At 34.0% G+C, this 18,055-nt stretch overlaps 1 protein-coding gene across 2 annotated transcripts in view; it reads right to left on the bottom strand.

The window, feature by feature from the left end:
- The window catches only part of znf365 (zinc finger protein 365), a 32,431-nt gene that overhangs the window by 1,101 nt on the left and 13,275 nt on the right, over positions 1-18,055 (bottom strand). Inside the window, exons 1-5 of one of the 2 annotated variants that reach the window (XR_015513759.1) lie at positions 17,566-17,919; positions 11,903-12,585; positions 8,518-8,689; positions 5,344-5,390; positions 834-3,221 (exon numbers count right to left, since the gene is read on the bottom strand). Coding sequence is in view for 1 of the 2 variants with exons in the window: in XM_087291007.1 (XP_087147133.1) it covers positions 3,074-3,221; positions 5,344-5,390; positions 8,518-8,689; positions 11,903-12,585 (1,050 nt within the window). In the remaining variant the exon portion in view is untranslated. Of the gene's footprint in view, positions 1-670; positions 3,222-5,343; positions 5,391-8,517; positions 8,690-11,902; positions 12,586-17,565; positions 17,920-18,055 lie in introns of those variants that run through there. The other variant, XM_087291007.1, reaches the window with a different exon arrangement.

Below are 18,055 nucleotides of genomic sequence, written 5' to 3'. Positions count from 1 at the left end.
AATCTTGTAAAATGTTCACAAATCTGCAAGTTTGTTATTTGAGATGTAGAAGATTGTGGCTGTTTGACTGATAAATGTGTATTATTATCAAAATTGTTAGAGGTGCCAAACATCATTTCCCATTGTTTACATCCTTGCTACAACATACTGTTAACGCTAGAAACTGTGCCTGTAGTTCATCAATTTTAACAAATAAAAGTACTTACAGTTTGTGGCTCACAATCCACAGCTTCGTTGGTTGGAGGAGTTTTTAGCCGAATCCAGCACTGAACTGGGAGAGATTCTGGAAGTTCTCCTTTGTCAAATGGTAGCTATATATTTATTATAATTCTCTGGAACATGATTAAAATTAAATTGTAAGCACTTCTCTCTTTGTGTTGTGTCCTTTGAAAGCCAAATACAGAAACAGAACAAGCTCTGCGGAAATAGCAGAATTTGGACGACATTTTAGCTTTCACTGCTTTTAACATTACAGTGCCTCTGGCCATGCACCTTCGCTGCACAGGGTGTATGCACGTGGTGAATGTGCATAACCAGCAGACCTTGTGATCTCACTAGCCCGGATGTATTTTTTTGAAGTCCCTATAAACTTCATTCACTGAAGGCCTTGCTAAGCTAACTCGAAGAAAGACTTTGCACCGAACTTTGAGTGCAATACATTTAGAAGTGATGTTTATGTTCACACAGCTACATTACACATCAACTAAAGTTTAAAATATGATGGACCACTCCTTTAAGACAAATTGTACAAAAGTAGCAAACATTGCTTTAAACCTTCAGTAATCTGTATATACGGCATGTAGAGCTCTGGGGTCAGGAAGTTCTTCGATAACATTATCCTAAAACATTTTTATTATCAGAAAAGTTCTGAAAGAGATCAAGCCTCAGCCAGGTAATAAAACTTAAGACAAAAGTAACTCAAAAGTAACATAACTATAAAAAAAAAACTAAATAATGCAACTAGTAATTTTTGGGTAGTAACTCAATATTTTAATTTATTACTTTCTAAAGTAACTTTCCCCAACACTGTTTAGGATATTCTGTCTTTTTTTTGCAAACTTTGACAACATTTGCTTCATATTAGAACGTAAATCCGGCGATATTGAATATTGAGTAGTGTTGTGGAAATTTAAACTGTGTTGGTGACCACTGATTTTCATTATGCGGACATTTTTTATTTTATTTTAACCTTCAAATGCCATTGACAGACGTTTCATTTTGGGTGAACAATCGCTTTAAATCAAAGCACTACTTTTTTGTTTTTACAGAACTGTCTCACTGTCAAAAGTGCTATTGCTCAAAATGTGCAGAATGGCAAAAAAAATGTGATTACTGTATCAAACTTCTTGGCGATTAATTTAAAAACACATAACATAAACACATATTATAATAGCTGCAAGTTTAAAAACAAAAAAGGACTAACACTTTCTTTCCTTTTTCCCTCCTGTGTTAAATTTCTCACGAGGCTGGCAAACATAAACAAAGAAACATATATTTATCCTTTAAAATGTAGCACCACTATTTAAAACACACAACAGCACCTTCAAAAAAAAGAAGACCCAAGGAAATTATTAAGATCTTTGCTACATACTTTTTTCTTTCTTGCTAAAACAGTGCATTTTCTATCAGAAGCTTAAAGTGGCATAATTTTCAACCTGTGCATCCCAGCCAGGTTTAACATCTTCCTTTATTTTGATTATGTTACAAAATTCATGTGTTAGTTAGAAAACAAGCATGTAACATTATTAACTACTGTGGCTTTTAGCTCTGCTTTATGTTAGCATGTAATTTTTTCATGACAGCCAAACTGTATCTATTTGAATTAAAGGGCAGTTTCAGCATGTGTTCATTCACAGCCAATTTTATCATTCAAATATTTCACAGATGGACCATAATAACAAGTAACATTATGTTAAGAAAAGACATTTGCCATCTGTAGATGAACATCGCTGTTGTTTGTTGAGGTTTATATTACTAATATTACATACAGTGGGGTCCAAAAGTCTGCCACTACTGAAAATTTCATTAAGCAAATACATTTTATTTCAAATGTATTCATCATTCAATTTATTAAATTTAATTTATTATTGGATTGTTTTCTGTGTGTATGTGATATTAGATTTTTTTTACATTTGGATATTAGGTCAGAATTTGGCGTCAACAACATTAAAGAATGAATCCATCCTGCCTTTTATCAACGGTTGAGGTTGGTGGTGGTGGTGTAATGGTGTGGGGGATATTTTCTTGGCACACTTTGGGCCCATTAGTACCAATTGAGCATCGTGTCAACACCACAGCCTACTTGAGTATTATTGCTGACCATGTCCATTCCATCTCCTGATGGCTACTACCAGCAGGATAATGCACCATGTTATAAAGTGCGAATCATCTCAGACTGGTTTCTTGAACATGACAATGAGTTCACTATACTCAAATGGCCACCACAGTCACCGGATCTCAATCCAATGGAGCACCTTTGGGATGTGGTGGAGCCTTACCAACACAGTACTAGTAAGGTGTACTTAATAATGTGGCCGGTAAGTGCATATAATATAATGTAGTAATAACAGCAATATTGTGAAATATTATTATGACTTCAGGTAACTGATGATCCTGTAGACACATTTCTAAATTTGCTGAACATCTAAAATAAATTACATAGCCTTACAGACTTCTACTTTGTATAACTTAAAAAAACTAAATTAAAATGTGTTATACTATTCTGATTTATTAAAGTTACATTTTTTTAAACACGATTTACTGATCATATGATGATGAAAAACAATTTTACTGCTTAATATTTTTAAGGAAACTGTATCACAATTTTGATTAATTATGCAAACATTTAAAGAGCATATATAGATACATAAAATGCAAATAAATAAATAATTTAATTCATTCATTAAAAGTTAATCATTTTCACAAATAATATAATAAATAAAATGAAGTAATTTTTTTCTATGTGTTTACAGACCTTTGAACCCCACTGTATGATTGTTAACATATTCTTACTTCAGTAATATCATAATTTATTATTTGCATGTACATTCATCTATAGTTTTCACCTCTGTCCCTAAACCTCGTACCCATCTGACCTCCTCCGCTGGGACCAGCTGTCGTAACCCAGTCTACCAGCAGCCCCTTTGGACAAACCCCATCCAGACTGAGCAAGTAACTGCTGCTCTTCATCTTCATCCTGCTCAAGATGCTCTCCTGAAGACCTGATGCCAAACCACAGCACAATAACAAATATTTATCACCATTCACCACACATATATCATTTTAAGGTCACACTTTACAAAAAGGTTCCAAAAGTAATGGTAATTTATGTATTTATTAACTTGAACTAGCAAAAAAAAAAAAAAAAAAAACACTTTTAGTAGCTGCTCACATTTTACATCTCAAATTCGTGTGAAGAACATGAAGTGTAACGATCCCTTCACCAATTTTTATGTGCTTCTAAACTCACATTCTTGTGGCGTTTGCCATTGCTAAGCAACCTTCAGTTGTGCTCAATGAGAATCCACTATTGACAAAGCCTCGCTGCAGCTCTGATACAAGTTTTATTTAGAGAAAATAAAGTACTGCAGTGTTTGGGTCTCTGCGCTTGTCTGAGGTAACTAGTCTACCATTATTAGAGAAATGTTTATAATTCATACAAAGTTTGAAGCTGATTCTTTTGTCGGTTCTTGTAACATGACGCATGGTTAAATTGTGACATTCAGTACTCACTGTGCTTTAGGTGCTCATGGAAAAAGCAAGCATGTCTCTATATGAAATAACAAACTTGAGTGAGCAAAAGATGTGACTTTTTTTCCATTAGTTAACGAAAACAAAGTAACTTCTTTTTAGTTTAACTGACAGTGCAATAATTGATGTTAACAAGCATAACTAGTTAAGGAACCAATTCCCAGTATTAACTAGGTGCTTATTAGTTGCCTATTAGGATATCGACTGAACTAGTAACCTTATTGCTGTGAAGTAGAGGTCTGCCGCAGGACCCAACCAGATTTCTGCGGTGCGGGAATAAATTTCAGAATAAAGCGCGGGAGCAGTCGGTTACTGGTTTAATTTTGGACGGGAGCGGGCCGTCTAGCAATATCGCTCCCGACTCTCGAGCGAGCAAGGACGCGTAAAAAGCAAGAGACTTGCAAAAGCAAGAGACTTTATTTGTGTGTTCATTATGGTTAAATGAATGACAACTATAAATTCATGTAAAAATTTTGGAGGGAATGTGGAGGCAACATAAAAAATAATATTTGTATTACTCATTTATGAATAGAACTGTTTTTTAATATAGACTTTTTTTCAGATTAAAAAAACAATTTCTCATCTCGCATGCCTGGATCTGCTTGGACAACAGTGGAATACATCACATCCAGTTGGCTGGTCGCATACCGCCTAGTCGCAGGAGTTCAAATATTTAATGGGTCAAATCGGATCTGAAATTTCTGCATACAGAGATGATCAGAACTCTCCTGGACTACTCTCTATTGTAGATGAATAACTTCCGGTCTGTTGCTTGTCGTTTAATATGTGCAGTGGAAAGATGGCCTGAGGCATCCGTACTAACCACTTAGCCACCATGTCGCCCCTGTTTAGACTTATTTTTGCCAATTTAACCAATATTGACAGAAAGTGATGTTGGAGAGTAGGAGAACGAAAAAAAGTAGAAAGCTACAGGAGTCAAGATTTGAACGTGAGTTGGAATGTCGGTGCACTGACCACTAGGCTATCTGCGCAGACATAACTTTAAATTTTAATAAATTCTTTTGTAAATTTTGGACCAAGTTAAATGATTAATATATTTTTTACAAAATTGTCATATGAAACTGTTAAGTTGACTTAATTTTATATAATTATGCATTTAGTTTGTTACCTGATTAATTTTAAAGCAATGGGTTAACTCATTTTTTTTAAGTAAAGTCAACTAATTGCTTTAATAGCAACAGGTTTAGTCTTTTTTAATTAATTTTATATAATTATGCATTTAGTTTGTCACTTAGATCATGTCAGTAAATACATTAACTAATGAAACCTTATTTTATAGTGTGACCAATTTTTTATAGAAAGCATATTTAATTTTTCATACACATTAGGACTAATTCAATGGAAAAGAAACACATACTCATTACTTGTGCAAGGGGAAACATGAATATTTACAGTCTTGGTAAGATGGTGTGAATTAATTAGAGAGTACAAACTTTCCACTACAGAAACCAAGAGCACCTTTTGACAAATGAGGACATGATTTGAAGGCTCTGAATTCTTTCAGCTGTTTTTTGAGTATTTGAATTGTGGCTTAAAAGAAGGTTATGTGAATTACTGAGTTAAATGTCATACCTGCTTTGTGTTATTCTTTGTGGAGCGAGCTCTGATGGCAGAGGCACCTGAAATAATGACAAATTAGTGAAACACAGAAAGCTGACATATTTCTGAAATAGAAGTTCATTATTGCAATCCTGAAAAATCTTGCAAGTGGGTCATGTCAGGTGATTTATTATCAAAGGGAATTTCCTTTTTTTGTTCCAGTTCAGGGGTCTCTGACCTGATGCTTTTTGTTATGAATATGTGTTCAGTTTGTGAATTAAGATTTAATTTAGCCAATTTTTAGAAAGCTTGAATAAAAATTTGTTAAAAACTAGCATATTGTTTGTTATAATTTTAGTGACACTTCACAACAATTTTCCAGGTACTTTATAAATGGACTAAAATGAACAATACTTGTGCATAACTAATTAATCATAGTTCAGCATTTACTATTGCATTATTACAATTCAAAAGTGTGCTTCTTAACATTGGTTAAGTTTTAATGAGTTAGCAATAAACAACTTTATTAACTTTATCTATTATTAAGATGAATAAATACAATTATAAATGTTTGTTCATGCTAACATTAACTACCTATAGAACCTTATTGTGAAGTGTTACCATAATTTCTTTATAGCTTTTGTTTAAAAAAAAAAAATAATAATTTTATTATATATTTTTTTACCTTTTAATGAAAATGCATTTTGTTTATGTGACCTACAAAATCACTTTCATAACAAAATGTATGATATGCACCAGTGATTCCCAAACTTTTTTCCAGAAGACTCCTAGTTTAACATTTAAAGTCCTTAATGATCTGTCTATGGTCTAAACAAAAACAGTGGAGAGCCTGAATGAAAATGTAAATCTGCCTTCTGACAGTAGGTGGTGCTTATAGAAAGACAGAAATGCTGGAAGATGTTTGCATAATGCTGGAAGGTACCTCAATTTTATCTATTTTTTTACTTAAAAAATCTTTTAATAATCATTAAAATTGCACAACTAACTGTCAATAATTTGGTTTATCATCACACTGGTATCTGTTTAATTAGTGCTTGTTACCCTAATAACAGTGTTGTGCGGTAGCATCGCTACAAGTAGTGACGCTACAAGCTTAACTACATTTCTCAGTAGCGTGGCGGTCGTGTCACTACTTTATTTATCGCATAGCTTTTCAGTAGCAAAGCTATTTTTTAGTGAAATAACGCAGAAGCATCCACACAAGCTACAATTACTGATGAGGGACCAATAAGTGAAAGCACTGAAATTCACTGAGCTGTGAGGCCTGTGTCAAATGAAAGTAAATCTATTTAATGGTGAGAATGACGATTTCTTCTTCTTCCTGTTTTTTAGTGGTTGACAACAAAATTTTTATTGCGTTACTGCCACCTTTTGCTCTGGTCAGTGACCAATTAGGCTAACACGAGAAATGTGCTTGATAGAAAGATGACTGAGGGAGAGGATATATTTATGAAGCAGGATTCCTTGTGACCATATCTCAAGCAGTACATGTTTCATATCTGTATATATATATATATATATATATATATATATATATATATATATATATATATATATATATGTATACATACATACAGTTGAAGTCAGAATTATTAGCCCCCTGACTTATTAGCACCCTGTTTATTTTTTTTTTACCCAATTTCTGTTTAATGGAGGGAAGGTTGTTTCAGCACATTTCCAAGCATAATAGTTTTAGAAACTTATTTCTAATAATTGATTTATTTCATCCTTGTCATGATGACAGTAAATAATATTTTACTTGATATTTTTCAAGACACTTCTGTACAGCTTAAAGTGACATTTAAAGGCTTAACTAGTTTAATAAGGTGAACTAGGCAGGTTAGGGAAATTAGGCAAGTTATTGTATAATGATGGTTTGTTTTGTAGACTATCGAGAAAAAAATTAGCTTAAAGGGGCTAATAATTTTGTCCCAAAATTGGTTTTTAAAAAATTTAAAAAGTAAGACTTTCTCCAGAAGAAAAAATATTATCAGACGTACTGTGAAAATTTCCTTGCTCTGTTAAACATCATTTGGGAAATATTAAAAAAGAAACAAAAGAAAAAAACAAAACAAAAGGGGGCTAATAATTCTGACTTCAACTGTGTGTGTGTGTGTGTGTGTGTATGTATATATATATATATATATATATATATATATATATATATATATATATATATATATATATATATATATATATATATATATATATATATATATATATATATATATATAAATTCATTTTGAAGAGTTTAATTCATTATGAAGAGTTGGAAATACATACAATATGATGCTTTTCCTAATTATTTCCCTTTACTATAAATGACTATAGTATTTTAAATGTGTAACACCTGGTTTTATCAGATTTTTAGTTATGTACAGCATATTATTATACTGAACAATTCTGCCTCATATGTTTAATTGACAGTTTTATTGATCCCTAAGATATGATCGATTTGGATTTAAGTTGCTTCAATTTAAAAATGAAAATTGTAAAAATAGTTTAGATGTAGCTTAACTACTTTTGTCAAGTAGCTTTTAGCTAAGCTTGTTACATTTTAAGAAGAGTAACTAATAGCTTAGTTCAATACATTTTTCAAGTAGCTTTTCCAACACCTAATAACTACAGTGAACCTTAATAATTCTTGGAAGACCCCTACTGGGACGCAGATGAGGGGGCCACTGCTATACATTATATCATGAGCTATACAGTAGTGGCCAAAAGTGATGTCTAATGTCTGAAAATTATTCTGCCTTTATTTTAGCTTTTTATTAAGCATTTATTAAATATCCTGCATGCATAATACAGAGCATAATACAGAAAACTAACATACACATTCCATGTTTTAGTTGTTTTCTTTATTGTGATGCAATGAAAAAATTTTTTTTGTCATGATTGTAATCTTTATTTCTGACCTTAAACTTAATAAAAGTCACTTAATAACAGGTATTAATTATATCATTAAGTGTTATTTTGTCGATTTTAGATTAAATGTAAATAAAGCAACAGAAACTGTCCTCTGCTCCCAACGAGTTATTGTTAAAATGGCTAAATCTGGTCTGTTTTTTTTTCTAACGTATGCAAAATATTTAATGGACATTTTATAAAAAGTTTACATAGATGCACATGACCTATGGCCACTTCTGCATACTGTTGTTTTTTTTTGTGGAAGTTTTCATGACATACGGAGTGTGCTGTGCAGTAATGCCTGTGAGGGCCCCTCTGATAATATTCCAGCAGTTTCTCAGCCAGGGAAATCCGCCGCAGGAGGCTCTCGATGAACCGCCGCAAACGAACCTTCCCACACATCTCATGCTGCGCCGCTGCCTCCAGAAACTTCTGGATGGTAATGACTTCCCTGCAACATGGTAAAAGATGGTTACCAAAGAACAGCTTAATGAAACTGAAACATGATTTACATTTTGCAAACTAATGTCTTTAAAGTAGTGCTTTTTTTTTGGTTCTTGCTGCTATACATAGAGGGATTTTTAAAAAAAGAAAACAACAACAGAAAATTTCCACTGCACGACGCAAGGTAGGCGGAGCCCCAGAGCGACGTCCACCAATGTATTACAAAGGTGTTTCAGAGCAAACTTTTGTTTTAAACGTAAAACAAAAGTTTTACACCCCCCACCCCCCCACCTCGATTACAAATAATGTTGCACCAAGAGATAAAATATTTGTAATTCATTTCTGTACTTAATTACTTTGTAAAAGTATTTTTATTTTGGAAAGCTTTTACTTGCATTTTAAATAGTGCACAATTTAATCACAATATATATTAATTGTACTTTTATTCTACTCGGTGCGCACAGCTAATTATTTTGAGTTTAACTTAAACAGTTAAATAATTTCAGGAATCACAATGAATGATTCTTTCAAGAAACTTGATTAAGCTGAAAGCATGAGTTCTTGAGTAAACATCTCAATTGAATAAATTTAATAAGCCAATCAGAGCAATTCACCAGTTAGCAGGAACTCCAGATAAGAACTCACTGATTCAAATAAACCAGATGGAGTAAATCTCCAGTTAACGATTCTCTAATTCAAATGATACCACTTAGAGAGAGCCTCCAGTTAAGAATGAACTGACTCAATTGAGCCAGACAGAGTGAATCTCCAGTTGGGAACTCACTGATTCAAACAAGCCGGTCAGAGTGAGTACAGTTAATGATTCGTTCATTCAAAATGATTTAATCTGAGTGAATCTCCAGTTGAAAACTCACTGATTCAATTGAAGAAGTCTCAGTTTTGTTCAGTTACATTTGTATTTAAATCTGGTCAGCAAATTTTTACATGCATTTTGGTTTTACTAGTGTAGTGTTGATATCATACTACTGATAATCCTTATTTTATCAGTAGTAGTCAATATATGAGCAAGTACTTACTACATTTAATACTTGCTGTAAGTACATTTTTAAAAAGGAAGTCTGTACATTGTCAATTATGTATTTTGTACAAAATATCATTTCAGCAACGATGTCACAATGTGTGTCAGCAATAATCACATCACAGGACATGCAATGTTGTGTTAGGATTAAAGTTTATCAGCACAACAGTTGAGATAATGTAGAGTCATTGCAAAGTATAACCATAACAGTGTTTTAAAAGCCATTTCAAGAGAGTTTATAGCATTTAGGCACAAAATAAGTACATTTCTAACTTTACAGAAGAATAATGTTACTGAAAAAGTATAACAAAGACTTTAATTTTATTTTACATGACATTATTCAGTTTCTGTACCTGAATAAGGTTTGACTCTACCAAAAACCCTAAAGCAGTGTTTATTAAACTTTTTATTTTTGCTATTGATTATTTTGTTATACATTACTCACACCCCAATCAATCTAATCTAATGAATGATTTCTTTCCAAATAGAGCTATTAAAGCGATCTGGTAAAGTTGTATTCATATTGCAATATATAGCAGAATAACAAAATAAGACACCGTCAGATTTTTTTGTTTTTGGGTATATCTACTGTATATATAAGAACTTGATTTGTTTACCCAGGGTTGCTGCAGGTTTCACCAAATTAAATTTAAGAAATTTTAAGACATTTTTAAGACCATTATGAATTAAATTTTAGACTTATACAGGGCTTAATGCTTTTTTTAAATATTTTTTTTAATATTCCAGTTGCAAAAGATTTTTATTTGCCCCATCAAAATTTTATTATAATTTAATAAATTTAATAATGCAATAATTTAAATTTATTAATAGAAAATACAGATCAGGTCAGTATCCTCGCAGTAAATACAGGAAGAACTTTTAAACAAATGTTATTGTAAGGAAAATAATTATGAGCAATATATTTTATTTAGGTGACGTGGTGGCGCAGTAGGTAGTGCTGTCACCTCACAGCAAGAAGGTCGCTGTTTCGAGCCTTGGCTGGGTTAGTTGGCATTTCTGTGTGGAGTTTGCATGTTCTCCCCGCGTTCACGTGGGTTTCCTCCGGGTGCTCTGGTTTCCCTCACAGTCCAAAGACATGCGGTGAATCGGATACTAAATTGTTCATAGTGTGTGTGTATGTGTATGTGTGTGTGAGAGAGAGAGAGAGAGAGAGAGAGAGAGAGAGAGAGAGAGAGAGAGAGAGTGTATGGGTGTTTCCCAGCATTGGACATCCGCTGCATAAAACATGTGCTGGATAAGTTGGCGGTTCATTCCGCTGTGACGACACCAGATTGGTAAAGGGACTAAGCCGAAAAGAAAATGAATGAATGAATGAATGAAACAACCATTATAGTGTTATGAAAAGAGTTAATTATGAAATTGTTGAATAAAAAGTGACAAATTTTATTGAGATGGATTGTTGGAAATTCTATGGGTTTTGGCCAAATTGGGTAGCTATGCATGAACAAAGGAAAATTAAGACCTTTTCAATAAGATTTAAGACCCACAACACAATATTTCAGTAGATTTAAGACTTTTTAAAGCCTAAAATGTTGTTTTTGAGATTCAAGAAATTTTAAGACTTTTTAAGACCCTGCAGACACCCCCCCGTTAACACATTTACCACTGCTTGGCAAAGATGATGCAGCCTACATTTACTGACATTCATGTCATTCCAAAGCATTCATTTTTTATCCAATACTACACTGCAAAATAATGCTTGTCTTAAAATTTTTGTCTTGTTTTTAATCCAAATATTTAAAAATTCCTTAAAAAAAAGATATATTTCTGCCCTTAAAGCAAGCAAAATCTGTCAATGGGGTAAGTAAATTAATCTTAAATCAAAAGTAAAAACAAGATTATTTTGTTTACCTCATTGGCAGATTATTTTGTTAAGGAAAAAGTTAGTTACCTTTGGCATATGTATTTGCTTGCCTAGAAAACGATTTTTGGTTTAAGAATTTTTAAATATTTGGATTAGAAACTAGACAAAAAATCTAAGTAAGAACAGCATTTTTGACTGTATCATCCAGGTCTATTTAGGACATGCAGTTACATTATAAATAGCAGCTTGGGCATTCTTTGAAACATCTCCTTTTGTGTTTTAAGTAGGAAAATACAAAATTCAACCACAACCACAAATATGAATAATCTGAAATTCATTTCGACTCTTCCACTTACTGCTCTCTCCTCTCCAGCTCGTGCTCGGAGATGCTGAGCTGCTGCTTGAGCGTGGCGATGACCATGACGGCGGCATCCACCTGTCTACTGAGCGCCCGCTCTCGCTCCAGCACCTCCTGTTTCTCCTGGGCCAGGTGATGAGAATGAGCGCGCTCGCACAGGATAGCCGTATCTGTCTGAGCCAGCTCCGAGCTCAGACGCAGCAGACGCCTCTCCATGCTGCTGTTGGCTGTCCTCATCATTCCCTCCAGCCTCTTCTCAACTGATGCCACCGGAGCTGAAAGCGGTCCAGCGGATGCATCCCCAACACTCAGGCTCCTCTCTGGGAGCTTCTGCGATGCGGGTTGCATGTGTTTGTGCTCTCCTCTTGTGGATGAGTTTGTACTCGTGCCAGCGTCGCGTACTTTATGAGTGTCTGCACTGGGGATTTTGCAGCCCTCCTTGCGTTCTGAGTGGCAGAGATCTCTGGGAGAGAGCAGGCTGATGTCGTGTTTGGTGTGGAACGGGTGGTTGTACTCTAGGTGAGCTCTGAGAGAGGAAAGAGTGTGAAAGCGCTCCTGTTCTCCACATCGCGGGCAGCGGAAGGGAAGGTGAGAAGTGGCTCCGGCTCCACACGCCTGACCGTTCTTCACAAACAGAGCTGTGTTACGTGTGCACACTTTCTGCTGCATGACACAGACCACCTGTCAACAACAACATAAAAAAACATATTAAAAGACCTGGCAACACAGATGTTAGATTTCATAGGCAAAGCAAGACAAGGCAAACTTTATTTATAGAGCCCAATTTAACACAACTGTAGTTGATCCAAAGTGCTTTACAATAAAATAAACTAGACAATAAAACTAAAAAAAAACTGGTATTAAAATACAATGAAATATATTTAAAAGTAATACTAAAATATAAATAATAAAAAATAACATGCATGCATCAGTCAAAGGCAAGAGAGTAAAAATATGTCTTTAAATTAGATTTAAAAGCATCCAAAGAAGGAGAGATTCTGATGTTCAGTGGGAGACTGAAACAAGACTGAAAGCTTTATCACCCTTTGACTTGCAGCGAGACCGAGGGACAGACAAAAGAAACTGGTCATGAGATAAGTAAAAAAAGAAGAATTTTAAAACCCACCCTGTATTTTATAGGTAGTCAGTGCAATGAGGCGAGGACAGGGCAGATATGATCTCTTTTCTTAGTTCCTGTTATTAATCTGGCGGCTGCATTTTGGACCAACTGTAGCCGAGAGAGTGTTGACTGAGGAAGGCCAATGTACAAAGAGTTGCAGTAGTCTAACCAAGAGGAGATTAAAGCATGGGTTACGATTTCTAAATCTTTTTTAGAAAGAAAGGGTTTAACTTTTGCCACCAATCTAAGCTGGAAAAAGCTGCTCTTCACAACCGCATTTACATGTTTATCAAACTGCAAGAGTGGATCGAAGATAACTCTGAGATTTTTGGCGTGATTGTGCAGATTGTCATTTAGGGCTCCTAGCTGAGTTTTAATTGAATTGTTGGTAGCAACAGAACCTAAAATTAACACTTCTTTTTTATTCTCATTTAGTTGCAGAGAGTTATTTGTCATCCAGGTCTTAATGTCGGTAAGGCATAGGAAAAGATTTTCTAATGATAAATCTTTTCCTAGTTTGATTGGAAAGTATAGTTGGAGATCATCAGCATAGCAGTGATAGCTTATGTTATGTTTGAGGAGTATTGAGCTTAAAGGAAGCATATAAAGAGAAAATAAAAGAGGGCCAAGAATAGATCCTTGTGGAACACCACAATGAATAGGTTTAGGTGGTGAAGTAAAGGATCCAATATTTACAGAAAAATAGAATGACTATTCTAACATCTGTCCTGGGACTACAGAAAAAAATGAACCTTTTAGCTAATTTTGGTGCATCGTATTTTTTGTATTATTTATTTTGATGTATTAATGTGCATTGTCCCTGTCAAATAAACCTGAAATAAAAATAATCATCATCATCACAATAGATCTGATAGCCAAGTTGTCTGATTTATGAAATGTGCATAGAAACCTTCCTAAAAGTGAATGTACGGTAGAATAAATGTTAAGTTATTAAGGATTATGGCTCAGAAGATGATTTAAAGTGGTTAAATTATGTCAATATTTCCATGTTTATGTTTATAGTTGGGCAAAATCTACAGTCAAAGTGTGTTTTGGGGTTAATGCAAGTTTCACCAATCAGATTTAAGGCTTTTTATAACCAAATTTCAGACTTATACAGGGCAAACTGCAGGATTTTTTTTCTAATGAGCCAGTTTGTCCAGCAGAAAATTTCTATGCGCCCTATCAAAACCATTTAAATGTATTATTCATAAGCCAGCCACGTATTTAAAGAATGTGTCAAAACTAGCAAACCCTGGTTGTATACATAGGTCTGTCACGATATCTATTTATTGTACGATATATTGCACCAAAATATATTGCAATAAACGATATTATTGCTATTTTCAGACCATTTTATGCCACTCATTATATAATGCAAGGATGACAATATAATATCATCACAATACAAGTACATTCTTCCAAAGAGCACATAATTAATTTAATTGGTAATTTTAACAGTTTAATAATTATAATGAGATTGTGAAAACGCAGATCCTAAATAAATAATAATAAATAAAAAGAGCAAGGTAAAAGTAACAGAGGCTGCGATATCTGCTGTCAGATCTATTTTCACTGTTTAGACAACCACATGAAAGTATAATAAAGTAATTTATAGTAAATACTACAGTGTTTTATTAACCATACTGACACTGACACCTCCAATAGAGATAGAGATGTTGCACGATCATATAAATGTGCTAGAACAGTTTTTTTTTTATGTATGGGCAATTATATATTGCATCACCAAAAACGATTGAGGTCATGTCCATGTGTTGCAAAGTTGATATATATTGATTATTGTGACAGGCCTATGCATACATGTACATTCTTTCAATAGACCTTTTCTTTTAAAGCAATTTTTGACAAGCTTTAAAAACTAAAATGATCTAAATGTCCATCAGTCTGTCCAGGTCAGTGTGCTCACCACATATGGGGCTCTATTTTGACGGTCCATGCGCAAAACGGAAAGTGCAGGGCGCAAACACATTCAGGGCATGTTAGAATCCATATTTGCTAATTTAAGGATGGGAAAATCCGCTTTACACTGTGGCGTATGGTCTAAAAGGGTTGAGTTTATTTTCTTAATGAGTTATACAGTAGATGTGTTTTGAGAATAAACCAATCAGAGTCTCATCTCCCATTCCCTTTAAGAGCCTTGCATCGCGCCATAAGTGCTTTTGCTATTTACATGTATTTACATGACGTAAAGTAAGTGTAAGTGGAAAAACTGAGCATTTCACAAGCAAACAGTTAACATTTAACAGTTTTTTTTTAACAGAAAACAGTTAAACAGAGCATCTACAGAGCATCAGAATGAGAGATAAATGATCTATTTTCACGTAGGCTATCGTGGATAGGGAAACCTTTACGCACAGACATCAATTAACCTATAAATAATTAATTTTGTTTGTTAAGCGCAAATATTTGTTTCAAAACTATTTCTAAATTCAGTTTTAATTTCCAGCAAACAAATAAATGAACAATAATAACGAAGTGTGTTCAAAAACCTGAGTTATATCCAAATATACATGCTGTGCCCCATATGGTCTAAAACCTGCAGGTGGGCAAATCTAGGCTTGTTTTTAATAAAACAAATAGAAATATGGATATAATAAATACTACTGCTATTAATAATAATAACATTATACAAAAGCAAATTGTTATGAATTAACTAAAAAAGCCTCCTGAGATGAAAAAGGGAAAAAAGCAGTGGTTTTTCATATTTTTGTAGGCTAGAAAAAAATATGTTTTGTAATATTTTTATCCTTTATATTTTTTATCTTTATTTAGCATTTTTTCTATGTAGACATAAAACATGTTCTAACTTTTCTTCATCTGACAATAAATGTAAACAAGGCATGTATCCTTACATATACACATGTTTATATGAAAAAATGTATGAATCTTTCATCATTTTGACTTTTATTTTTTATTAGCAAAAGTTTTGCACAAGAGTTAAACTCTGCTTTGATTGACAATGAACGGGGCAACGCGGTGGCTCAATGGTTAGCACTGTCGCCTCACAGCAGGAAGATCACTGGTTTGAGTTCTGGCTGGGCCAGTTGGTATTTCTGTGTGGAGTTTGCATGTTCTCCCCATGTTGGCATGGGATTTCTCCAGGTGCTCTGGTTTCCCCCCATAGTCTAACGTCAAGCGCTATAGGTGAATTGTATATACTAAATTGTATTTGTGTGAATGAGAGTGTATCTGTGTGCTCTGTTGCAGCTGGAAGGGCATCCGCTGTGTAAAACATATGCTGGAAAAGATGGCGGTTCATTCCGCTGTGGCAAACCCTGATGAATAAAGGGACTAACGTGAAGGAAATTGACTGAATGGACTGGATGTGTTCTGTTAACTCAGCTAAACTAGAATCACTAAAACTAAATATACAAAACCTAAATAGAAATGGAACAAACTAAAACGTACACCAAATTTTAAAATAGTATCGAAATATAAACTAATTTTAAAATGCAAAACTACAATAAGCTTAGAGACCAGCAGACCACAAACCAAACTTGTCATGTGAAGAACTTTAACTTGTCCAGTCATTTTACAAGAGGGGAAATAAGGGACACAATATGTAATTAAAGCATATATCTTTAGCTTTTCATTATTTTATTTTAACTTGAATTATATACAATACATTTGTGAATTTGGTTAAAATGCCAATTTGGTAAAAATGCCAATTTTGTATATAATCTAGATTTTAGGCTGACCAGTTTGACGTAAATGTAAAAATAAATCTTGTCAGAGCACATATTAGGATATAATACCAAGTATTTGAAAACAAATGCTCAAATGTCTTTATTTATTGTGATTTTTGAGTAATGTGTATTTGTCGATATTAGAATGGCATATTTTTTGTCTGACATATTTTATGTCAGAATGGGAGAAGCTAATAAAAAAAGAGGGTCAAGAGTTAGTTAGCTCTGCTGGTAGATGGTAACTGCTTGAATCCAGAACAATGGCTTCCAACATATGAATACGGTTTTCAGTAAATATGTTTTACGTTTTTATTGATTTATAATTTTGGTCAACATAAACATGGCTCAGAAATTAATTTTCAATCCAGCAAGCTTGTCACAAGGCCTCACATTGTCAGAATGTTTTAAGTTATCATTAAAATAGGGGGAAATTACAGTATTCCGGTGTTGACAGAAAAAAAGAATTATCACAACTAGAATACATTCTAGATACTCATTCAGGATATATAACAAGCCAATTTCCATTCATTAATAATCACACATCACCAATATTTTAGTGTATATTCAGCATATCAATGATTTAAGGTTACACAGGCTACAATTAAGCTAATCAAATCAAATTCATACACCTCAATGGCAACATCAATTGCATTAGCGAATGTTTAAATGGCTTCTATTAATAAATCATGTCATCTTAAGTTGAAATCCGTTGTACTTCCATAAAACTGCCCTACGCAAACCTTCCTTATGCAAGCATGCGATCTACTGGCCGGAGTCTGAAATCAGACAGGTAGTCAGCTGACATTTTCTATAGCACCAAGCATGCAGCCATACCTTAACGAACGAGCTCCAAGGGGATTGTTTTGTATTGTAATCTTTAATCAAACTGTTGATCCTTCGGGTTATCTGTTGCTTGGTATTTCTGTCCGGCCCCACTGGTAGCGTAACCCTCTCTGACTGACTGAGATACAGCTGAACGGTATCTAGGTGTATGAAGTCATCTGGTTACTAACGACGTTGTTAAGAAAGAGCGTGACAGCAACGACAGAGGTGACATTGATTTTTTTTCATGTGATGCTGAATGGCGTTTTCGTTAGCAAAACTGTTGCAAAATGTAATCGCATTGTGTGTTAAATTACAATCGACCTAAAAAATGATCCAGCTGCCACTGACTGAAAAGGAATGTTCGACCAGAACGTTGAGGAGAATTCATTAGAATGCAGTGCGGCAGAGCATTGGGTTAAACTATTTAAAGACAGACGGGGAGGGATGAGAAAATGTCAAAGTGCAAACACAAACACAGCTTGTGATCATTTTTTGTAGC

The sequence above is a fragment of the Danio rerio genome, chromosome 17, assembly GCF_052040795.2.
Source record: "Danio rerio strain M-AB ecotype USA chromosome 17, GRCz13ab, whole genome shotgun sequence".
NCBI lineage: Eukaryota > Metazoa > Chordata > Actinopteri > Cypriniformes > Danionidae > Danio > Danio rerio.
The sequence above is the reverse complement of the archived record's forward strand: the minus strand, read 5'-3'. Positions and strand labels throughout refer to the sequence as shown.